This window comes from Ranitomeya imitator, chromosome 1 (assembly GCF_032444005.1).
Source record: "Ranitomeya imitator isolate aRanImi1 chromosome 1, aRanImi1.pri, whole genome shotgun sequence".
Taxonomy (NCBI): domain Eukaryota; kingdom Metazoa; phylum Chordata; class Amphibia; order Anura; family Dendrobatidae; genus Ranitomeya; species Ranitomeya imitator.
In genome coordinates this window covers 256267925-256293668 of record NC_091282.1, presented here as the reverse complement: position 1 = coordinate 256293668, position 25744 = coordinate 256267925, and the positions used below count along the sequence as shown (strand labels likewise).

Sequence of the window (25744 nt, the reverse complement as noted above, 5' to 3'; positions counted from 1 at the left end):
CATAAATAATCGCAAGTAATATCGAATAAATGTTACCACTAACATGAAGTACAATATGTCACGAAAAAAACAATCTCAGAATCAGCGGGATCCGTTGAAGCGTTCCAGAGTTATAACCTCATAAAGTGACAGTGGTCAGAATTGCAAAAATTGGCTCGGTCATTAAGTACCAAATTGGCTCTGTCACTAAGGGGTTAAAAGAAAAAAAAAACAGCAGTGTGTCTTCAAGAAAATGGCACCGGAAAGCGCGGACTGCGCAGGCGCCGATTCTGGCACCAGGAGGAGCAAGACAATGGCGCCGGAAAAGAATCAGGTAGCGTAAGTAACAAATTGCTGTGCCATGAGGCTGTGGCACTTCATGCCACAGCTATTTGTTACTTACGCCACCTGATGGGGGCCATAAACCTTTATGGAGCAGCGTATGGGGCATATGGATGGGAGCAGCACATGACAGAACGGGGGCGCAGGATGGCAGCAGCACATGACAGAACGGGGGTGCAGGATGGAAGCCGCACATGACAGAACGGGGGCACAGGATGGCAGCAGCACATGACAGAACGGGGGCGCAGAATGGCAGTAGCACATGACAGAACGGGGGTGCAGGATGGAAGCAGCACATGATAGAACGAGGGTGCAGGATGGAAGCAGCACATGACAGAACGGGGGCGCAGAATGGCAGTAGCACATGACAGAACGGGGGTGCAGGATGGAAGCAGCACATGATAGAAAGAGGGTGCAGGATGGAAGCAGCACATGACAGAACGGGGGTGCAGGATGGAAGCAGCACATGACAGAACGGGGGCGCAGGATGGGAGCAGCACATGACAGAACGGGGGTGAAGGATGGAAGCAGCAAATGACAGAACGGGGGCGCAGGATGGGAGCAGCACATGACAGGATGGGGACGCAGGATGGGAGCAGCCAGTGACAGAATGGAGGCGCAGGATGGGTGCAGCACATGTCAGAATGGAGGCGCAGGATGGGTGCAGAACATGTCAGAATGGAGGCGCAGGATGGGTGCAGCACATGTCAGAATGGAGGCACAGGATGGGTGCAGCACATGACAGAACGGGGGCGCAGTATGGGAGCAGCACATGACAGGATGGGGACGCAGGATGGGAGCAGCCAGTGACAGAATGGAGGCGCAGGATGGGTGCAGCACATGTCAGAATGGAGAATTTATATATATTATTAACACACTAATCTGGGAATGAACATTCACCAACCCCAAAATTATGTAATAAAATGGCAAAACACCAACTCACTGTTTCCAAGTCTATCAGATACTCATCTAGCTCCCGGTACGTCAGGATGGTGTAGCCTTTACAAGACCGCCAAAGCATTTTCTCAAACGATTGTAACTTTGCATATTGAACCAAACCAGAGATAAAGCTGCAGACAGAAAATAAATTAATACATCTCTTGTGGAGAGAAACTAAGGTTGTACAGATCTAAAAACAAGAACTGCACATTACATTTTTAAAACCAAAGAAAGGAAAATAATTACGGTATACAGAAGCCCCGTTTTCAAAAGGCATAGGCCTTTCTTTTCGATGGTGGGAGGGGAATTTGTGTGAGAGATACTTGTTTTTTTTCACATTTAATGCCATGGTAGAATTCCTATTCTGGAACTCACTGTTGTGCCATTGCTCTGTTATTACTCATGGAGATGAATAAATTGACAAGTGGGCATTACCACTAAACTGTTCACACTGATTTAACATGGCATGGCTAGAGTCAAACGGCTGTTTTTCGCTCATCCAAGAAAATCAGCGTTGGATTATCCTAACCACACTGTGATCCCATACATACTACTAAGCAGATGCCGCCGACGCCATCTTAGTAAAGACAATTTTTGTTTTCACTAGCAAGATGGCGCCGGATCGCCGATAGATGCTACTGCGCAGGCTGTACCATTTTGAGACTTTTTTTTCTGAATTTATTTACCATATTTTTCGGATTATAAAATGCACTTTTTTCCCCCCAAATTTGGGGGAAAACTGGGGGTGCGTCCTATAATGCGGATATACAGTACAGACCAAATGTTTGGACACACCTCATTTGAAGATTTTCCTGTATTTTCATGACTATGAAAATTGTACACTCACACTGGAGGCATCAAAACTATGAATTAACACATGTGGAATTATATACTTAACAAAAAAGTGTGAAACAACTGAAATTATGTCTTATATTCTAGGTTCTTCAAAGTAGCCACCTTTTGCTTTGCTTACTGCTTTGCACACTCTTGGCATTCTCTTGATGAGCTTCAAGAGGCAGTCACCGGTAATGGTCTTCCAACAATCTTGAAGGAGTTCCCAGAGATGCTTAGTACTTGCTGGCCCTTTTGCCTTCACTCTGCGGTCCAGCTCACCCCAAATCATCTCGATTGGGTTCAGGTCTGGTGACTATGGAGGCCAGATCATCTGGCGTAGCACCCCATCACTCTCCTTCTTGGTCAAATAACCCTTATAACACAGCCTGGAGGTGTGTTTGGGGTCATTGTCCTGTTAAAAAATAAATGATGGTCCAAATAAACGCAAACCGGATGGAATAGCATGCAGCTGCAAGATGCTGTGGTAGCAATGCTGGTTCAGTATGCCTTCAATTTTGAATAAATCCCCAACAGTGTCACCAGCAAAGCACCCCCACACCATCACACCTCCTCCATGCTTCACGGTGGGAACCAGGCATGTAGAGTCCATCCGTTCACCTTTTCTGCGTCGCACAAAGACACGGTGGTTGGAACCCAAGATCTCAAATTTGGACTCATCATACCAGATTTCCAATGGTCTAATGTCCATTCCCTGTGTTCTTTAGCCCAAACAAGTCTCTTCTGCTTGTGGCCTGTCCTTAGCAATGGTTTCCTAGCAGCTATTTTACCATGAAGCCCTGCTTCATAAAGTCTCCTCCTAACAGTTGTTGTAGAGATGTGTCTGCTGCTAGAACTCTGCGTGGCATTGACCTGGTCTCTAATCTGAGCTGCTGTTAACCTGTGAATTCTGAGGCTGGAGACTCGGATAAACTTATCCTCAGAAGCAGAGGTGACTCTTGGTCTTCCTTTCCTGGGGCTGCCCTCATGTGAGCCAGTTTCTTTGTAGTGCTTGACGGTTTTTGCCACTTTCCAAGTTTTCCCAATTTTTCAGACTGACTGACCTTCATTTCTTAAAGTAATGATAGCCACTCGTTTTTCTGTACTTAGCTGCTTTTTTCTTACCATAATACAAACAGTCTATTCAGTAGGACTATCAGCTGTGTATCCACCAGACTTCTGCACAACACAATTGATAGTCCCAACTCCATTTATAAGGCAAGAAATCCCATTTATTAAACCTGACAGGGCACACCTGTGAAGTGAAAACCATATCCGGTGACTACCTCTTGAAGCTCATCAAGAGAATGGCAAGAGTGTTCAAAGCAGTCATCAAAGCAAAAGGTGGCTACTTTGAAGAACCTAGAATATAAGACATATTTTCAGTTGCTTCACACTTTTTTGTTAAGTATATAATTCCACATGTGTTAATTCATAGGTTTGATGCCTTCAGTGTGAATGTACAATTTTCATAGTCATGAAAATACAGAAAAATCTTTAAATGAAAAGGTGTGTCCAAACTTCTGGTCTGTACTGTACCTTACCGGCTGCAGTGGAGCAGGGTCCCAGAGTCGCTGCTGGAGGAGGATAGAGTGGAGCGTTGCTGCAGGCCACAGGCTGGGAAGAGGGGAAGTTCGGGTGTGCGGCGCACCTCTGCGAGTGATCGGTGCTGCGGGGGTTCTGCCGACATTTTGTGAAAGCCCAGAGCCCCCGCACTTACATGATTTACTATGCGGTTGACTCTGGGCTCATAGCTGAGATCTCATCTCCCAAGATCTTGATGACGAGATCTTCATCTGCGCATGCGGCGCCCCCCGACAGCCATTTTCCCCAGAATCCACCGTATAATAAACCATGGAACTGCAGGGACTCTGGGCTTTCACAAAATGTTGGCAGAGACCCCGCTGCACCGAACACCGGAAGCTGCGTGCCGAACATCCCCTCATCCCAGCCTCCTCCAGCAGCAACCCTGGGACCCCGCTTCACCACAGCCACCACCCCCAGTAAGTAATAAGACACATGGATTATAAAAAGCACCACCATTTTATTAAATACGTTTTTTTTCTTATTTTTCTCCTCAAACTATGGGGTGCGTCTTATAATCCGCAATATACAGTATACAAGCAAATTAAATAATTAAATGCACATTACACATGTGATCATGCTACAGCCAGGCGCCGACACCTGCCTGCTGAAGATGATTTTTTTTTATTCTGAATACCGTATATACAGTTGTGGCCAAAAGTATTGACACCCCTGCAATTCTGTCAGATAATACTCAGTTTCTTCCTGAAAACGATTGCAAACACAAATTATTTGGTATTACTATCTTCGCTTAATTTGTCTTAAATGAAAAAACACACAAGAGAATGAAGCAAAAAGCAAAACATTGATCATTTCACACAAAACTCCAAAAATGGTCCAGACAAAAGTATTGGCACCCTCAGCCTAATACTTGGTTGCACAACTTTTAATTAAAATAACTGCGACCAACCGCTTCCAGTAACCATCAATGAGTTTCTTACAATGCTCTGCTGGAATTTTAGACCTTTCTTCTTTGGCAAACTGCTCCAGGTCCCTGATATTTGAAGGGTGCCTTCTCCACACTGCCATTTTTAGGTCTCTCCACAGGTGTTCTATGGGATTCAGGTCTGGACTCATTGCTGGCCACATTAGAAGTCTCCAGTACTTTCTCTCAAACCATTTTCTAGTGCTTTTTGAAGTGTGTTTTGGGTCATTGTCCTGCTGGAAGACCCATGACCTCTGAGGGAGACCCAGCTTTCTCACACTGGGCCCTACATTATGCTGCAAAATTTGTTGGTAGTCTTCAGACTTCATAATGCCATGCACACAGTCAAGCAGTCCAGTGCCAGAGGCAGCAAAGCAACCCCAAAACATCAGGGAACCTCCGCCATGTTTGACTGTAGGGACCGTATTCTTTTCTTTGAATGCCTCTTTCTTTCTCCTATAAACTCTATGTTGATGCCTTTGCCCAAAAAGCTCTACTTTTGTCTCATCTTACCAGAGAACATTCTTCCAAGACGTTTTAGGCTTTTTCAGGTAAGTTTTGGCAAACTCCAGCTTGGCTTTTTTATGTCTCGGGGTAAGAAGTGGGGTCTTCCTGGGTCTCCCACCATAGAGTCCCTTTTCATTCAGACGCCGACGGATAGTACGGGTTGACACTGTTGTACCCTCGGACTGCAGGGCAGCTTGAACTTGTTTGGATGTTAGTCAAGGTTCTTTATCCAACATCCGCACAATTTTGCGTTGAAATCTCTTGTCAATTTTTCTTTTCCATCCACATCTAGGGAGGTTAGCCACAGTGCCATGGGCTTTAAACTTCTTGATGACACTGCGCACGGTAGACACAGGAAAATTCAGGTCTTTGGAGATGGACTTGTAGCCTTGAGATTGCTCATGCTTCCTCACAATTTGGTTTCTCTAGTCCTCAGAGAGTTCTTTGGTCTTCTTTCTTTTCTCCATGCTCAATGTGGTACACACAAGGACACAGGACAGAGGTTGAGTCAACTTTAATCCATGTCAACTGGCTGCAAGTGTGATTTAGTTATTGCCAACACCTGTTAGGTGTCACAGGTAAGTTACAGGTGCTGTTAATTACACAAATTAGAGAAGCATCACATGATTTTTCGAACAGTGCCAATACTTTTGTCCATCCCTTTTTATGTTTGGTGTGGAATTATATCCAATTTGGCTTTAGGACAATTCTTTTTGTGTTTTTCATTTAAGACAAATTAAATGAAGATAATAATAACAAAGAATTTGTGTTTGCAATCATTTTCAGGAAGAAACTGAGTATTATCTGACATAATTGCAGGGGTGACAATACTTTTGGCCACAACTGTACTCGAGTATAAGCCGAGATTTGCAGTCCATTTTTTTAGGCTGAAAGTGCCCCTCTCGGCTTATACTCGAGTTATTATCTCAGGGGGTCAGCGGGGGAGGGGGAGCGGCAGCTGACACATACTCACCTGCTCCTGGCGAGGTCCCTGCATCTCCGATGGTCTCCGGGTGCTGATAGCTTCTTCCAGCGTTGAGCTGTCAACATGGTACGGCTCATTACAGTAATGAATATGGACGCGGCTCCACTCTCATAGGGGTGGAGCCGCATATTCATTACTGTAATGAGCGGTACCGATGACAGCTCAACGCCGGAAGAAGCTGTCAGCGCCATCAGGGAAGCTTCCAGGGACCGCGCCGGGAGCAGGTGAGTATAATGGGGAGGGTGAGCAGCATTGCGCAATATTCATCTGTCCTCGTTCCACCGCCGGGCTCAGTCTTCCACGTCCCCTGCTGAGACGCTGAGGTCAGAGGATGCGATGACGTGGTAAGTACGCGCCCTCTGCCTGAACGTCAGTGCAGGGGACGCTGAACACAGAGCGGCGCCCAGCGGTGGAATGAGAACAGGTGAATATTGCAAGTGTCGGGGGCCTGAGCGTCGAGAGGTGAGCATGTCATTTTTTTTGTTTTAATCGCAGCAACAGCATATGGGGCAAATGTTTCTATGGAGCATCTTATGGGGCCATAATCATCATTTGTGCAGCATTATATGGGGCAAATATCTCTATGGAGCATCTTACGGGGCCATAATCAGCATTTGTGCAGCATTATATGGGGCAAATATCTCTATGGAGCATCTTAAGCCAGGTTCATACTGTGTTAAAGCAGCCCGTTCAACACATGCGTTAAACGGGCTGCGTTAACTCAAGTGTCGAAATAGGGATTTTTGTGTTACCGTAAAATCCTTTTCTCCGAGACGCTCATTGGGGGACACAAGACTGTAGGTGTATGCTTCTGCCTCCAGGATGCTGACACTAAGTAAACATGAAAAAAGTTTAGCTCCTCCTCCGTCGTATACACCCTGACACTGGCTACCAGAGAATCCAGTTCGGTGCAAAAGCAGTAGGAGAACCAAAAAAATAATATTATCAGCTTAAATACAGAAAACTTATGTCTAGAAAGAACCTCACTAACTGATAATATCAGATACAAAAAGACAGTAGCCGCCAGGGAGGGAACTGTGTCCCCCAATGAGCGTCTCGGAGAAAAGGATTTTACGGTGAGTAACACAAAAATCCCTATTTCTCCTTCGCCTCATAGGGGGACACAGGACTGTGGGATGTCCTAAAGCAGTCCCTGGGAGGGAAATCAACTCACCAGTAATAATTATCCAGACAACAAGTGCGTCACCGCGGCTTGAAGAATCCTTCTACCCAGACTCGCATCAGCAGAGACCTGGGAGTGGACATTGTAGTGCTTGGCAAATGTATGCAAACTAGACCAGGTTGCAGCTTTGCAAACCTGTTCTGCTGAGGCCTGATGCCGAATCGCCCAGGAAGCCCCCATTGCTCTAGTGGAGTGAGCATTGATTCCAGCCGGAACCATCATGCCCTTGGCGCGATAGGCCTCCTGAATGGTCGCACGTATCCACCTGGCCAGGGTAGATTTTGAGGCCGCGCATCCCTTCCTGCGACCCTCTGGGAGGACAAACAGAGCATCCGTCTGACGAAAAGGAGCTGTTCGGGAAATGTATCTCCTCAGCGCTCTCACTAGGTCCAACGTATGGATAACTTTTTTTTTACACGGTGCGTAGGCGCCGGACAAAAGGACGGAAGGACTATAACCTCATTAATGTGGGACGAGGAAACAACCTTTGGCAAAAAAGAAGGTGCTGGTCTGAGCATTACCTTATCCTGATGAAAATGTAAAAAGGGAGCATGACAGGAGAGGTCTGCCAGCTCTGATACCCGCCTTATGGAAGTTATGGCCACGAAAAATATAACTTTCCAGGAAAGGAGAGTCAAGGAATTATCTTGAAGAGGCTCAAAAGGAGCTTACTGTAAAGCCCTTAAGACCAAATTAAGGTCCCAAGCTTCCAAAGGAGTCTTATAAGGAGGGACCTTATGAGCGACTCCCTGAAAAAAAGTCCTGACCTGTCAGTTAGTAGCAATCCTGCGCTGAAAAAGGACCGACAAGGCTGAAATCTGCCTTTTAAGAGTACTTGGAGCAAGCCCTGAATTCAGGCCTGCTTGGAAAAAGGCTAGAATATTTGGGACGGAAAAATGCAGAGGAAGCAGCCCGCGCCCTCTACACCAAGAAAGAAAAACTTTCCAAGTGTGATAATAAATTCTGGCCAAAATGGTTTTACGTGCACTGATCATGGTATCTGCAACCTCTTGGGAGAACCCTGCCTGAGTTAGAAACCAAGATTCAATGGCCAAGCCGTCAAACGTAGGACCCCTGAGTTCTGGTGGTAAATCAGCCCTTGAGATAGAAGATCCGGACGATCGGGGAGCCGCCATGGAACTCCGGCGAGAAGTTGTACTAGGTCCGCATACCAGGTCAGTCTCGGCCAATCCGGGGCGATCAGAATAGCAGGCACTCTTTCTGACTTGATCTTCTTGATTACCCTCGGGAGCAGTGCCAGAGGAGGGAACAGATGAGAGCTGAAACTGGTTCCAACTCAGCACTAGCGCATCCACGGCGATTGCCTGTGGATCTCGGTACCGGGCGACAAATCTGGGTACCGTGGCATTCCTCCTGAACGCCATTAGATCCACGTCCGGAGTCCCCAATAGATGGCATAGTTGCTGAAATACTTCGGGATGGAGAGACCATTCCCCGGACGCTAGACCCTGACGGCTGAGGAAATCTGCCGCCCAGTTCTCTTCGCCCGGAATGTGGACCGCTGAAATCATCAAGTGATTCCTCTCGGCCCAGAACAGTATTTGTTTTACCTCCTGCATGGCTGCCCTGCTGCGGGTGCCCCCCTGATGATTTATGTAGACCACGGCTGTGGCATTGTCCGAATTGAATCCAGACAGGAAGACCCGCTAGAAGATGGTGGAAATACTGCAAAGCTAGTCGAACTGCCCGAATCTCTAAGAGATTGATAGGGAGATCTGATTCCCGAGGAGACCAGCACCCCTGAGCTGTGTGGTGACAGAACGCCGCTCCCCAACCCAGGCAACTGGCATCTGTTGTAACCACCAGCCAATTGGTTGGGGGAAAGGGTTTCCCCTCCAGTAGGGACGAACTGTTTAACCACCATGAAAGAGCCTGTCTGACCTGGGGGGGGGGGGGGGGCAGCTGACATCTGTGGTTGAGGGAGAGTGGATTCCTGTTCCATACTGCTAAGATTGCCTGTTGGAGAGGTCGGAGGTGAAGCTGTGCAAATGGTTCTGCTTCTATAGTTGCAACCATCCTTCCAAAGACCCTCATACAGGACCGGATCGCATGAGGGTACGGTTGCTGAAGATTCCTTACTTCCCGCTGAAGGGCTAAGACCTTGTCCTGGGGAAGGATTGATAGGGCTTGAGAGGTGTCGAAAATCATGCCTAGAAATGAAATCCTCCGAGATGGTTCTAGGGATAACTTCCTTAAATTTACTAGCCAACCCAGACGAGAAAGGGTGTCTAGAGCAATGCTGACATTTTCCTTGCAAGCTTGAAAGGTCGGCCCTTTGATCAGAAGATCGTCTAGATATGGCAAGACTACTATGCCTTGGGAGTGTAGAATGGACACCACCGTTGACATGACCTTCGTGAACACCCTGGGGGCGGAGGCCAGCCCGAAGGGTAAAGCTGTGAACTGGAAGTGTAGGTTGCTTAGGGCGAACTGGAGAAATCTTTGATGAGGAGGAAAAATGGGAATATGTAGGTAGGCATCCTGAATGTCTATTGAGGCCAAGAATTCTCCCTTTTCCATTGAGGCAATAACTGACCGGAGAGATTCCATCCGAAAGTGACAAATGTGGACAAACTTGTTTAAGCGTTTCAGATCCAGAATGGGTCTTACTGTTCCGTCCTTTTTGGGTACTATAAAAATATTGGAATAAAACCCTTGAAACCTTTCTTCCCTGGGAACAGGAGAAATGACCCCGCTGAGATGAAGGGACTCTCTGGAATTGTACTCTCTGGGAAGACGGGATGGGAAGAACCGGGGAGGAGGCTGACAGACCAGCTCTATCTTGTAACCTGAAAATACGAGCTCTCCCACCCACCGGTGGTGGATCACTTGAAGCCAGACCTGGTGAAACAAAAGTAGACATCCGCCTACTCTGTTGGAGACACTCCGAGGAGGCCTCCAGTCACTTGGCCGAAAACCTCTGAGTCCTAGATCCTCTGGATCTATTTGACTGGGAATGCATTCTTCCCCCCTGGTTGGCCGTGTAGGAGATCCGATTGTCTCGGTCCTGATTGGGTCGACCCTGTGCAGCAGAGCCTGGTGCTGGAGCCCATCTAGCATTACGAAAGGGCCTGAAGCGGGCCTGGAATTGGCGACAAAAAGGCTGTCTAATCCTCTGCTGAGGAAGAAACTTGCTCTTTCCTCCTGTGGAGTCTGAAATAAGCTGATCTAGCTTCTCTCCGAATAAGCGACCCCCCTGATACGGTAGAGTTGTAAGAGATTTTTTAGAGGAAGAGTCTGCCCTTCTAATGGCAATTGCATTTGCCGCAGCAGAAGAGGCACAGTCTGCAGCATCTAAGGATGCATTGATGAGACAGATTCCAGCAAGCGTTATCTGAGTTGACATTTCTGCCAGCTCCGCTGGCAGATCCCTTTCTTGAAGAGCCTTTGTTAAAGACTCTGACCAAGACATCATAGCTTTAGCAACCCAAGTTACCGCAAAAGAGGGAAAAAGTGCTGAACTCGAAGCCTCAAAAACGGAACGAGTCAAGCGCTCTATAAAACGATCCGTAGGATCCTTAATAGACGAGCCATTAGGAAGGGATAACAAAGTGTTAGAGGCTAAACGAGACACCGGAGGATCTACTGAAGGATTTTCTGCCCATTTACTGCATAGCTCAGTAGAAAAGGGATACCTAGCCTTCAAGGCTTTTTGCCCTGAAAAACGTTTGTTCGGGTGCTCCCGGTTACGCCGAATCAGGTCCTCAAACTCGGAGTGAGAGAAAAAAACCTTATGGGCCAGTTTGGACCGCTTAAATGAAACCTTGTGATCTGAGGATGAGGCGAGTTCATCTTCTATCCCCAGGGACTGATTGACAGCCTCAATCAGGCTATCTACAGACTCCTGAAACCCAGGAGTCTCCAAATTAAGGGACCCTTCTGACTCTTAGTCTGTCTCAACTTCCCCGCTCTCTGCTGGGGAAGGAGAGCGTGATACGGAGCTCCAGGATGCCGAAGCGCCTGACAGCCCAGGCGACGCTGTACGAATTCACTTTCCACGCGTCTGTCTAGTTCGAGCACGGCCTCTGCAGGCCGAAGGCTCCTGAGACCTCGAGGCCCTCTCCGTGACAGATGGACTGCTGGCCCTGACCACCGGGGTCTGAAGGGACTTGATTGCTTCAGTTAGGGACGCCATGGATTGCGACAAGGACGTGACCCATTCCGGTGGAACCGCCCCAGCGTCCGTTTGAGGGGCGGGGGAAATTGCCGGAGGGATTGCTAGGGAGCTCGCAGGCAAGGGGGCTCCTGGGCGCGTTCAGAGTCGCAGGCCTCGCAGAGACGATTGCTTTGGGCATGCGGGAATGTAGCACGACAAGATACACAAACAGTATATAGGACCGTGTGAGACTTGACCCTTCTAGACATAGTGATCCGTAAATGCTATACCCAGAGCCTTAGACTGGGAAAAAAACAATGCTTCTGCTGTCAGGATGGAGGGAGAAGCACTTACCCCAGTCCTGTGTCCCCACGAGTACACTGAACTGAACACCAAATGCTGAACAAATGCGCTACCTTTATCCCCATCGGTCCTTCAGGGGGCGGAACCGCAATGATGTGATGCGGCCTGTAGTAGGCCAAAGCTGGGGCCTCGATTTTCCCTAGGCAAGGAAAGGAGGGGGAGGATCTGGAAGTAGACGCACCGAAGAGGGCGGGGCCTAACCGCGTGGTTTGCTGGGCGGAAACAGGGCCTGATGGACCCGGAAATGCATGCTGAATGCTAGGTCGGAGCCTGAAGCCTCCAGAGAGACCGCGGCGCTGGCCGCACTGTACTGCTGCGGCGCCAACAAGCTCCGGAAAAAAGCAGTACCGACAGAGTTCTGGGGACTGCGGCATCGCTGATTACCCGACGCCAGAAAGGTGCAGACGCCCGGAGTGCCTTCAAGGTAAACTGCGCCTGTGTCAGGAGCCCCCCCATTCCTGCCCTTCCCCTTTTTTTGCAAACTGCTTTAGCCCTATTGAGAGAATCCAGCGGGGGAGAACAGAGCAAAAGACAGTGCAGGAACCCTAGCTCCATTTCCTGCACTGGATAAGGAGAGGGACCGTCCACCACCCCATCTATCACCACAGCAGAACAGAGGTGTAGAAATAAGGGGGGACACATGGACATCTAATGGCAGCTGTACAGCCTGTGGTCTAAATACCTCAGGGTGGTCAGGGCCAAGCCCGGTGAGAAATCCCACGTCGCAGGAAAGGATACGTGGAGAATACTTGCACGTGTTTGCCCGTTGTTGGTTTGGGGAGATCGGACCCTCAAAAGGATCCGTCGCCCCCTCAATCCATATAACGTAGAGATGAAACAGAGTCCAAAGGATCCGGGACCCAGAGGTGTGCCTCCTTCAGACACTAAGCAAGAACTAGATTCTCTGGTAGCCAGTGTCAGGATGTATATGACAGAGGAGGAGCTAAACTTTTTTCATGTTTACTTAGTGTCAGCCTCCTGTGTCCCCCTTAGAGGCGAAAGAGAAATTCGCTTGCGCTGGCGCACATAGAGATAGCAGATGCTCTATCTGCGCTAGCAGTGACGGACCTGGAAACGCTGCAGCTCGCGTCCCAGGGTCCGTCAGTCAATGAGGGCACATCGCTAGCGCCCGCCCATTATGGGCGTGTACTAGCAATGCATCCGAAATAGGGGATAATGGCAGCGTTAACGGACTGCGTTATGCCGCGGTGCAACGCAGTCCGTCTAATGGACTGCCAAAGCATTATGTGAACCCAGCCTTATGGGGCCATAATCCGCATTTGTGCAGCATTATATGGGGCAAAAGTGTCTATGGAGCATCTTATGCGGCCCTTAACCACCTTTATGCAAGACTGTATGGGGCCAAATGTGTCTATGGATCATCTTATTGGGCCATTATTAACTTTTGTGCAGCATTATATGGGGTATATTTTAATATGGAGCATCTTATGGGGCCCATCATGAACTGTATGGAGCATTATATGGGGCTCCTGATTCAATATGGATATTCAAAAACACTTAACCTACTGATATCTCAATTAATTTTACTTTTATTGGTATCTATTTTCATTTTTGAAATTTACCGGTAGCTGCTGCATTTTCCACCCTAGGTTTATACTCGAGTCATTAAGTTTTCCCAGTTTTTTGTGGCAAAGTTAGGGGTCTCGGCTTATGCTCGGGTCAGCTTATACTCGAGTATATACGGTATATATAATACTCAGTTTGTAAAATAGGCGGCACATCACTGAGGGATCAGTGACCTGTCATAAGCCATTAGTATGAACAGCTAAGCAGAGCACCACATGAAGACCCCCCTCTCTCACCCACAGGCCGCCCCGAAGCACAAGCATATCATTAACTAAAAATAAAGATTATACAACAACCACAAGACGGATTTCATCAATCAAGATATCATTTTATTCAGTATAATGGCGACGACCTGACACACTGTGTAGACACATTCCTGCTGACAGGTTCCCTTTAAACCATTTTTTATATGGTAAAGCATGCACTGATCCTAAGCATTATATTCCAAAAATAAAATCAGCTTACCCCAATTTTGCCCCCAGTCTTTGCATACAAGTATAGTCCATTATGGATTCCTTTTCTAACGTAGGGAATTCTTCATACCTGGTAGGGGTCGATGTTTCACTCTATAAGGAAGGCAAACTTTTTTTTTTTATAGATGATCATTCATATTTCTTTGATGATAACGAACACAAGAAATGTATATTTCACTTCCTGCATTTAAGCTCATGAAAACGAAAACAGATTCGGCTGAAAGCAGAGATAAATTATGCAAGTTTATAAGTGAAGAGGGACTGACAAGCCATATTTTATAGTCAGTTCTTACCATCTAATGTCCCATTAAATGAGCATTTTCTCTAAGCTTTCACCAACAATAACAGATGGCAAAGATGCCAGAAAGGATCAGAACATTGTTCTTAGTGATTTAGGAGCTCCGACTGCTGGGCCCCAAAATGTCAAGAGAAGGTACCTATGCCTGGTCCGAATTCGTGACAAAGTGGCCAAACATGCTCAGTCAATTTTCATTACAATATTTTTTATCTGTGTCCAAGTCTCCCATATATTAATGGAGAGAGAATGCGATCTGAAGGTCATGTAATATCAAGACGTTATGCTTCAAGTCATCAGTCAGCAATAGAAAGGTTCTTGTTCAATAACATGTCTAATTACCAGGACAGTGGTCCACAGTGTAAGAATTACAATAAAAAAAAAAAAGTCATATCCATGTAAAATGAGGACACTTTCCGAACAGTAGTCAGGAGTAGGTTATTTTTTACCTCCATTGATCTCTGTACAAAGCCCTTTGTCACCCTCAGCATGTGTGTATACTCCGTCAGCTCCACCAAGTTTTTCTGTAACTTCTCCTTGTTCTTATTTACTTCCTTGAGCTCAGATTCAAGCTTCTTTAATTGTTCCTACAGAACAGACATAACACAGAAACCCTCTGTCAGTCACCATTTATTTTTATATCTCACAGAAATATAAAGATGAAGAAAATTGGATAAACAGCTGCTTATTAAAAACACGATGAATGGAAATTAACCCCTTAGTGACGGAGCCAATTTACAGTTTAATGACCAGGCCAATTTTTACAATTTTGACCACTGTCACTTTATGAGGTTATAACTCTGCAACGCTTTAAAGGGAGCCTGTCACCCCCAAAATCGAAGGTGAGCTAAGCCCACCGGCATCAGGGGCTTATCTACAGTAATTAATTTTTTTTATTGGCGGCACTGCGTATGCGCCCACCATTTTCTTCCCGGAAGAAGATGGCGGTGCCCATTTGGGGGAACAAGAGGGTCGAGTAGCACCGGGAGACAATGGTATCAGGGGGTGATCGAGGACCCTATTTCTCTGTCCTCTGATGTGCGATCACATGGGAGAACAGAGAAATTACATGGCACAGCTGACTTATTTTTTGCGATCGCCGGCATAGGGCCAATACCGGCGATCGTAACCAGGGGTCGGTAAAAACTGACCCGAATCATGTTCTCTGGGGTCTCTGCTACCCCCGGCAGCTGAGACCCCGGAGAAAATCTGACTTTGGAAGGCGCTATACACTTTTTCCACAGCGCCGTAGTTAAGGGGTTAAATGTGTAAGGAGTTAGAGGTTAGATACAAGCCTTCATACAGTTGTGGCCAAAAGTATTGACACCCCCCCTGCAATTCTGTCAAATTCTTTGGTATTATCTTCATTTAATTTGTCTTAAATGAAAAAACACAAAAGAGAATGAAGCAAAAAGCAAAACATTGATCATTTCACACAAAACTCCAAAAATGGGCCAGACAAAAGTATTAGCACCCTCAGCCTAATACTTGGTTGCACAACCTTTAGCCAAAATAACTGCGACCAACCGCTTCCGGTAACCATCAATGAGTTTCTTGCAATGCTCTGCTGTAATTTTAGACTATTCTTCTTTGGCAAACTTCTCCAGGTCCCTGATATTTGAAGGGTGCCTTCTCCAAACTGCCATTTTTAGATCTCTCCACAGGTGTTCTATGGGATTCAGGTCTGGACTCATTGCTGGCCACATTAGAAGTCTCCAGTGCTTTCTCTCAAACCATTTTCTAGTACTTTTTGAAGTGTGTTTTGGGTCATTGTCCTGCTGGAAGACCCATAACCTCTGAGGGAGACCCAGCTTTCTCACACTGGGCCCTACATAATGCTGCAAAATTTGTTGGTAGTCTTCAGACTTCACAATGCTATGCACACGGTCAAGCAGTCCAGTGCCAGAGGCAGCAAAGCAACCCTAAAACATCAGGGAACCTCCGCCATGTTTGACTCTAGGGACCGTGTTCTTTTCTTTGAATGCCTTTTTTTTCTCCTGTAAACTCTATGTTGATGCCTTTGCCCAAAAAGCTCTACTTTTGTCTCATCTGACCAGAGAACATTCTTCCAAAACGTTTTAGGCTTTTTCAGGTAAGTTTTGGCAAACTCCAGCCTGGCTTTTTTATGTCTCGGGGTAAGAGGTGGGATCTTCCTGGGTCCTACCATACAGTCCCTTTTCATTCAGACGCCGACGGATAGTACGGGTTGACACTGTTGTACCCTCGGACTGCAGGGCAGCTTGAATTTGTTTGGATGTTAGTCGAGGTTCTTTGTCCAACATCCGCACAATCTTGCGTTGAAATCTCTTGTCAATTTTTCTTTTCCGTCCAGATCTAGGGAGGTTAGCCACAGTGCCATGGGCTTCAAACTTCTTGATGACACTGCGCACGGTAGACACAGGAACATTCAGGTCTTTGGAGATGGACTTATAGCCTTGAGATTGCTCATGCGTACTCACAATTAGGTTTCTCAAGTCCTCAGACAGTTCTTTGGTCTTCTTTCTTTTCTCTATGCTCAATGTGGTACACACAAGGACACAGGACAGAGGCTGAGTCAACTTTAATCCATGTCAACTGGCTGCAAGTGTGATTTAGTTATTGCCAACACCTGTTAGGTGTCACAGGTAAGTTACAGGTGCTGTTAATTACACAAATTACAGAAGCATCACATGATTTTTCGAACAGTGCCAATACTTTTGTCCACCCCCTTTTTTATGTTTGGTGTGGAATTATATCCAATTTGGCTTTAGGACAATTCTTTTTGTGTTTTTTAACCCCTTTCTGACATGGGACGTACTATCCCGTCGAGGTGGGGTGGGCCCCCATGACCACGGACGGGTGCTGTGCACACTGTCAGATCACTGATCTGTGATGTCCCCCCCTGAGACAATGTAAAAAAGTAAAAAAAAATTTTTCAAAATGTGTAAAAAAAAAATAAAAAAAAATATTCCTAAATAATGAAAAATATATATATATATATATTATTCCCCTAAATACATTTCTTTATCTAAATATAAAAAAAAACAATAAAAGTACACATATTTAGTATCGCCGCGTCCGTAACGGCCTGACCTATAAAACTGGCCCACTAGTTAACCCCTTCAGTAAACACCGTAAGAAAAAAAAAAAAAAAAAACGAGGCAAAAAACAACGCTTTATTATCATACCGCCGAACAAAAAGTGGAATAACACGCGATCAAAAAGACAGATATAAATAACCATGATATCGCTGAAAGTGTCATCTTGTCCCGCAAAAAACGAGCCGCCATACAGCATCATCAGCAAAAAAAAGAAAAAGTTATAGTCCTGAGAATAAAGCGATGCAAAAATAATTATTTTTTCTATAAAATAGTTTTTATCGTATAAAAGCGCCAAAACATAAAAAAATGATATAAATGAGGTGTCGCTGTAATCGTACTGACCCGAAGAATAAAACTGCTTTATCAATTTTACCAAACGCGGAACGGTATAAACGCCTCCCCCAAAAGAAATTCATGAATAGCTGGTTTTTGGTCATTCTGCCTCGCAAAAATCGGAATAAAAAGCGATCAAAAAATGTAACGTGCCCGAAAATGTTACCAATAACAACGTCAACTCGTCCCGCAAAAAACAAGACCTCACATGACTCTGTGAACCAAAATATGGAAAAATTATAGCTCTCAAAATGTGGTAACGCAAAAAATATTTTTTGCAATAAAAAGCGTCTTTCAGTGTGTGACGGCTGCCAATCATAAAAATCCGCTAAAAAACCCGCTATAAAAGTAAATCAAACCCCCCTTCATCACCCCCTTAGTTAGGGAAAAATTAAAAAAATGTATTTATTTCCATTTTTCCATTAGGGTTAGGGCTAGGGCTATGGTTAGGGCTATGGTTAGGGCTAGGGTCAAGGCTACAGTTAGGGTTGGGGCTAAAGTTAGGGTTAGGGCTATGGTTAGGGCTATGGTTAGGGCTACAGTTTGGGTTGGGGCTAAAGTTAGGGTTGGGGCTAGGGTTAAGGCTACAGTTAGGGTTGGGGCTAAAGTTACGGTTAGGGTTTAGATTACATTTACAGTTGGGAATAGGGTTGGGATTAGGGTTAGGTGTGTGTCAGGGTTAGAGGTGTGGTTAGGGTTACTGTTGGGATTAGGGTTAGGGGTGTGTTTGGATTAGGGTTTCAGTTATAATTGGGGGGTTTCCACTGTTTAGGGGCTCTCCAAACGCGACATGGCGTCCGATCTCAATTCCAGCCAATTCTGCGTTGAAAAAGTAAAACAGTGCTCCTTCCCTTCCGAGCTCTCCCGTGTGCCCAAACAGAGGTTTACCCCAACATATGGGGTATCAGCATACTCAGGACAAATAGGACAACAACTTTTGGGGTCCAATTTCTCCTGTTACCCTTGGGAAAATACAAAACTGGGGGCTAAAAAATAATTTTTGTGGGAAAAAAAAAAAGATTTTTTATTTTCACGGCTCTGCGTTATAAACTGTAGTGAAAGACTTGGGGGTTCAAAGTTCTCACAACACATCTAGATAAGTTCCATGGGGGTCTAGTTTCTAATATGGGGTCACTTGTGGGGGATTTCTACTGTTTAGGTACATTAGGGGTTCTGCAAACGCAATGTGACGCCTGCAGACCATTCCATCTAAGTCTGCATTCCAAATGGCACTCCTTCCCTTCCGAGCCCTCCCATGCGCCCAAACGGTGGTTCCCCCCAACATATGGGGTATCAGCGTACTCAGGACAAATTGGACAACAACTTTTGGGGTCAAATTTCTCCTCTTACCCTCGGGAAAATACAAAACTGGGGGCTAAAAAATAATTTTTGGGGGAAAGATTTTTTTTTTCAATTTTCACGGCTCTGCGTTACAAACTGTAGTGAAACACTTGGGGGTTCAAAGCTCTCACAACACATCTAGATGAGTTCCTTAGGGGGTCTAGTTTCCAAAATAGTGTCACTTGTGGGGGGTTTCTACTATTTCGGTACATTAGGGGCTCTGCAAATGCAATGTGACACCTGCAGACCATTCCATCTAAGCCTGCATTCCAAATGGAGCTCCTTCCCTTCCGAGCCCTCCCATGCGCCCAAACAGTGGTTCCCCCCCACATATGGGGTATCAGCGTACTCAGAACAAATTGGACAACAAATTTTGGGGTCAAATTTCTCCTGTTACCCTCGGGAAAATACAAAACTGGGGGCTAAAAAATAATTTTTGTGGGAAAAAATTTTTGTTTTATTTTTACGGCTCTCCATTATAAACTTCTGTGAAGCACTTGGTGGGTCAAAGTGCTCACCACACATCTAGATAAGTTACTTAGGGGGTCTACTTTCCAAAATGGTGTCACTTGTGGGGGGTTTCAATGTTTAGGCACATCAGTGGCTCTCCAAACGCAACATGGCGTCCCATCTCAATTCCTGTCAATTTTGCATTGAAAAGTCAAACGGCGCTCCTTCCCTTCCGAGCTCTCCCATCCGCCCAAACAGTGGTTTACCCCCACATATGGGGTATCAGCGTACTCAGGACAAATTGTACAACAACTTTTGGGGTCCAATTTCTTCTCTTACCCTTGGGAAAATAAAAAATTGGGGGCGGAAAGTTAATTTTTGTGAAAAAATATGATTTTTTATTTTTACGGTTCTACATTATAAACTTCTGTGAAGCACTTGGTGGGTCAAATTGCTCACCACACATCTAGATACGTTCCTTAAGGGGTCTAGTTTCCAAAATGGTGTCACTTGTGGGGGGTTTCAATGTTTAGGCACATCAGGGGCTCTCCAAACGAAACATGGCGTCCCATCTCAATTCCAGTCAAGTTTGCATTGAAAAGTCAAATGGCGCTCCTTCGCTTCCGAGCTCTGCCATGCGCCCAAACAGTGGTTTACCCCCACATGTGGGGTATTGTCGTGCTCAGGACAAATTGTACAACAATGTTTGGGGTCTATTTTCTCCTGTTACCCTTGATAAAATTAAACAAATTGTAGCTGAATTAAATTTTTTTTTAAAAAGTTAAATGTTCATTTTTATTTAAACATTCAAAAAATTCCTGTGAAGCACCAGAAGGGTTAATAAACTTCTTGAATATGGTTTTGAGCACCTTGAGGGGTGTAGTTTTTAGAATGGTGTCACACTTGGGTATTTTCTATCATATAGACCCCTCAAAGTGACTTCAAATGAGATGTGGTCCCTAAAATAAAATGGTGTTGTAGAAATGAGAAATTGCTGGTCAATTTTTAACCCTTATAACTCCCTAACAAAAAAAAATTTTGGTTCCAAAATTGTGCTGATGTAAAGTAGACATGTGGGAAATGTTACTTATTAAGTATTTTGTGTGACATATCTCTGTGATTTAATTGCATAAAAATTCAAAGTTGGAAAATTGCGAAATTTTCAAAATTTTCGCCATATTTCCGTTTTTTTCACAAATAAACGCAGGTAATATCAAAGAAATTTTACCATTGTCATGAAGTACAATATGTCACGAGAAAACCATGTCAGAATCACTGGGATCCGTTGAAGCGTTCCAGAGTTATAACCTCACAAAGGGACAGTGGTCAGAATTGTAAAAATTGGCCCGGTCATTAACGTGCAAACCACCCTTGGGGGTAAAGGGGTTAATTTAAGACAAATTAAATGAAGATAATAATAAAGAATTTGTGTTTGCAATCATTTTCAGGAAGAAATTGAGTATTATCTGACAGAATTGCAGGGGTGTGAATACTTTTGGCCACAACTGTATAATGATATAAAGAAAAAAAAAATGTAATGAAAACCCAAATTACCTGTATGTCCAACACATGCTTGGGGAGGGGGGCTGCAGGCAACATACTTGCTTCTGGGACAGGGATGTCAGCCTTTTTGATTTCTTGGACCAGATATCCTGGCAACCAAACAAAATAGACATTTTAATACAAATTTCCATGCAAAACTAAAATCAATCTTTAGTAAGCACCAACCAACGTTTCTTTATTGCACCGCTTTAGTGGTGCTTTAAATGTAATTCCCCTGCCCTGTCTCATACTCACCTGCTGCCGCCTTCATTGTTTTCCAGCGTCACTCCAGACGGTCTCCAGCGGAAAATGACCTGTCGGCAGCTGCGGTTTCATGCAGCGGCACTTAGGTCACTTTTCAATAGAAGTCTATGAGAGCCTCGTTCTGGCTCTCACAGATTTGCATTGAAAGCTTGTGACTTCCAGTCAGTCACAAGCTGCACTCACAAGATGTCACCACGGGATCAGAGCGGCCCTGATGCCGGAGGGTGAGCGTATGACCAGGGCAGGGGACTTACATTTAAAGAGTCACTACAGTGCTGAAAAAAAAAATAATAATCGCTAGATCGGTGTTTAAGTCTGAAAAAAAAAATGTAAGTGTTTTATGACAGGAAATTATTAGCCTGTTCTTGAAAAAATTCATGAGTGAAAAAAAAACCTGATAAAATAAAGGGGTTTTCCATTTTAACCTTCTATTAGAGCAAAGGCTTAGTATGCGTAAAAATGATAAAATCAGATTTACTCAGCTGCATTGCGTCAGTGTTGCCTCTCTGCAGCTGCGCCCAGTTAGTGATGACGGGTCCAGCGGTCTTGTACCACCTACAATGCCATGACTGCTGAGACCAGTGATTGGCAGCAGCGGGATCATGCTGCAGTAATACAATAACCATAGCAATCAATAAGCATTTAGAAAGGTGTGTTTATTGGGAGATGATCTATGGTTTCCATATATACAGGAGAAGCCAACGATTTGGCCCATCCAGGACCTTGGTCACGGCCTATCTCTTGGTAGAAGTATGTGTGCCCAGGTGGTGTTTCCATGTTCTTATGTAAATATACGAAAACCAAAGCTGATCTAATAAAGACACCTTTTAAATGAATATTGAGTGTAGAGTATCATCATCATTCTGATATTATGCAGTTATATTAGTTGAGTGTGTCGAATCTTGCACACTAACTTTACTTTTTTTTTTTAACATTTCATTTGCTGTTATTCTTTATCCAATGTAGGGGAATGCAGAGATTAAAGCTCGGCGACCAGTTGATGACCTTTTCACTTTAAATTCTTTGATATGAAATGATGTGTGGAAGCATTCATGCCAGGATGTCACCTAGACAGTTCTTTGTGATCCGACAGATTAGGGGAGTATGAGGTGACCATGTGCTACAGATTAGATAACGTAAATCATGAGTGCACTATAGAGAATATTATAGGATGCGTGATTTTCATCAGGGAGGGAAAAAAAGGACTTGCCAATTAGAATATAAAGAGCCTTTTGTAGGGTGAGATCACATCAAAAAGCCCCACGCCTCAGTATCAGGGTTGCTGTGCTTCTCCATGAGTGACAGTACAAACCAGCAGCATCGGCGACCGCTGACCCACACTGTGCGCTCTGCGATGTTTCAAGCACAGGCAGCTTTGTGTCTGTGGTATTGAAGAGAAGCAGGGGCATTGACGCAATCCAATCAGCTTCACAGCAGCAACAGCAAGTTCTACTGGAAATCGCTTGTAAGCACTTCCCTCCATGCATAGGAGACTGGCCACGGTACGACTGCAGCAGTGGCCGGAAATCTAGGCAATTCGCTGTAAAGATTAAACTCCCACTAATCGTAATGTAATGGCACATCTTATCTACTACTGCTAGCAGTTTATTTTATTCATTTATATAGTGCCATTCATTTCCACAGCACTTTACAGTCATCATCATAATCAATGTCCCCATTGGGGCTCACAACCTACATTTCCTATCATTATGTCTTTGAAGTGTGAGAGAAATCAGAGTACCCAGAGGAAACCGGTGGAAGCATGGTGAGAACATACAAACTCCTTTCAGATGTTGTCCGTGGTGGGATTTCAACCCAGGACCTCGAACTGTGCTAACCACTGAGCCACCGTGCTGTCCTTGTATGTTAACAGAAAACTACACCCTTTACCTTCATAGGTCACAATATTTTCCAAAGGCCCTCATGAGTGATGGCCTAGGAAAAGTGGGAAATGGTTGGTGTAGTTATACTCAATTCACTTATTTTAATATGAGTCAATAAAGAAAATACTTTGCATGACTACAAGGGTGAACGCTGCAGGTACTCCTTATACAGAGCAGGTGGAGGCTTTGGTCTGCTCCTATCAACCAAATGTACCTTCCAATTTATCCCCCAAGTACCCTCATTTGTCTTCCCTTCTTTTGAGGTCCATGCTGTCAGACTCTACATCCCCTTCTCCATGCGAGTGGCGGTGGTCTATAGTCCTTCCGGCCAATCTCATCAGTTCCTGGATCACTTTGCCACCTGGCTTCCACATTTCCTCTCCTGTGACATCAACACCCTCATCATGGGTGATTTCAACATCCCCCTTGCTTTTCCCCTCTCCCCATCTGCTTCTAACCTTTTATCTCTAAAGGTACCGTCACACTAAGCGACGCTGCAGCGATACCGACAACGATCCGGATCGCTGCAGCGTCGCTGTTTGGTCGCTGGAGAGCTGTCACACAGACAGCTCTCCAGCGACCAACGATCCCGAGGTCCCCGGTAACCAGGGTAAACATCGGGTTACTAAGCGCAGGGCCGCGCCTAGTAACCCGATGTTTACCCTGGTTAACAGCGAAGACATCGCTGAATCGGCGTCACACACGCCGATTCAGCGATGTCAGCGGGAGATCCAGCGACGAAACAAAGTTCTGGACTTTCTTCCCCGACCAGCGATATCACAGCAGGAGCCTGATCGCTGCTGCCTGTCACACTGGACGATATCGCTAGCGAGGACGCTGCAACGTCACGGATAGCTAGCGATATCGTCTAGTGTGACGGTACCTTTACCTCCTCTTTTGGCCTCGCAGCATACTAACTCTCCAACGCATGAAAACAGAAACTCCCTCGACTTGGTCTTCTCCTGACTTTGCTCAGTGGGTGATTTGACAAACTCCCCTCTCCCACTCTCTGACCACAACCTACTTTCATTTTCTATCAAGAACTGCCATCCCCACTTTCCACACTTATAGAAACATACAGGCCATTAACACCCAGAAACCTATGAAGAACTTGCAGTCACCATTGGCCCCTATCTCCTCCCTCTCATGTCCTGATTCTACATTGAAGCATTACAATGAAACACTGCAAAGTGCCCTGGATGAAATTGCACCTCCTATACATAAAACAACTCAGCACAAACGGCGACAACAGTGGAACCCGCTGCAAACACGTTTCCTGCAGCGGTGCTCCAGTTGCGCCGAATGTTTGTTGAGAAAATACTAATCTAGCCGAAGATTTCACCATTATAAGTTCATGCTTAAAACATACAACTCTGCCCTTCACCTCTCCAAAAAAAACTATTTCAATACCCTCATCACCTCATTGTCCAACAACCCTAAACTTCTCTTTGACACTTTTCATTCCCTATTCAACCCAAGAGTGCTGGCCCTAACCACGGATCTCCATGCTGACGATCTGGCCAATTACTTCGAAGAAAAAATTGACTATATCCGACAGGAAATTATCGCCCAATCCCCTCATACCATGCACTGTCCTCTCTCCCCCACTGCATCTAGCTCACTCTCTGACTTTGAATCAGTCACAGAAGAAGAAATAATAAGGCTCCTTGCATCTTCTCGCCCGACCACTTGCACCAGTGACCCCATTCCGTCAAATCTCCTCCAGTCCCTTTCCCTTGCTGTCACCGCTCACCTAACAAAAATATTCAACCTCTCTCTCTCTTCCAGTATCTTTCCCTCCTCATTTAAGCATGCCATCATACATCCATTACTTTAAAAAAAAAAAAAAAAAACATCCCTTGACTAGTGTTGAGCGATACCTTCCGATATTTGAAAGTATCGGTATCGGATTGTATCGGTCGATATCCGAAAAATATCGGAACTCGGTATTGGAATTCCGATACAGCAAATATCGGCCGATACCCGATACTTGCGGTATCGGAATGCTCAACACTACCCTTGACCAAAACTGTCCCGCTAACTATAGACTTGTCTCTAATCTTCCCTTCATCTCTAAACTCCTCGAACTCCTGGTCCACTCCCATCTTATCCGCTATCTCTCAGATAACTCTTTCTGACCCTCTTCAATCTGGTTTCCGCTCTTAACATTCTACTGAAACTGCCCTCACTAAAGTCTCTAATGATCTACTAACAGCTAAATCTAATGGTCCCTACTCCATGCTAATTCTCCTGGATCTCTCCGCAGCATTCGACACTGTGGATCATCAGCTCCTCCTCCTCATTATGCTACACCGTTCTCTCCTGGTTCTCCTCCTCTCTCGCTCTTTCACTGTATCTTTTGCTGGTTCCTCCTCCTCGCATCTTCCCCTTACTGTTGGGGTTCCTCAAGGATCAGTCCTAGGCCCCCTCCTCTTCTCTTTGTATACCGCCCCTATTGGACAAAATCAGTAGATTTGGGTTCCAGTACCATCTCTATGCTGATGACACCCAATTATACACTTCTCCTGATATCACGCCTGCCTTTTTAGAAAACACCAGTGATTGTCTTACCGCTGTCTCTAACATCATGTCCTCCCTCTATCTGAAACTGAACCTGTCAAAAACTGAACTCCTCGTGTTTTCTCCCTCTATTAACCTACGTTTGCCTGACATTGCCATCTCCGTGTGTGGTTCCACCATTACTCCCAAGCAACATGCCCGCTGCCTTGGGGTCATACTTG

General features: G+C 45.4%; 1 protein-coding gene across 3 annotated transcripts in view; it reads right to left on the bottom strand.

Annotated features, from left to right (window-relative positions):
- ATP6V0A2 (ATPase H+ transporting V0 subunit a2) overlaps positions 1–25744 on the bottom strand; it is a 183006-nt gene that overhangs the window by 134916 nt on the left and 22346 nt on the right. The window contains exons 1-5 of one of the 3 annotated variants that reach the window (XM_069755988.1): positions 21112–21148; positions 20869–20966; positions 14560–14697; positions 13808–13908; positions 1265–1391 (exon numbers count right to left, since the gene is read on the bottom strand). In XM_069755988.1, coding sequence (XP_069612089.1) covers positions 1265–1391; positions 13808–13908; positions 14560–14697; positions 20869–20966; positions 21112–21127 — 480 coding nt within the window. In that variant the 5' untranslated portion in view covers positions 21128–21148. Of the gene's footprint in view, positions 1–1264; positions 1392–13807; positions 13925–14559; positions 14698–20868; positions 20967–21111; positions 21149–25744 lie in introns of those variants that run through there. The other 2 variants (XM_069755987.1, XM_069755989.1) reach the window with 2 other exon arrangements.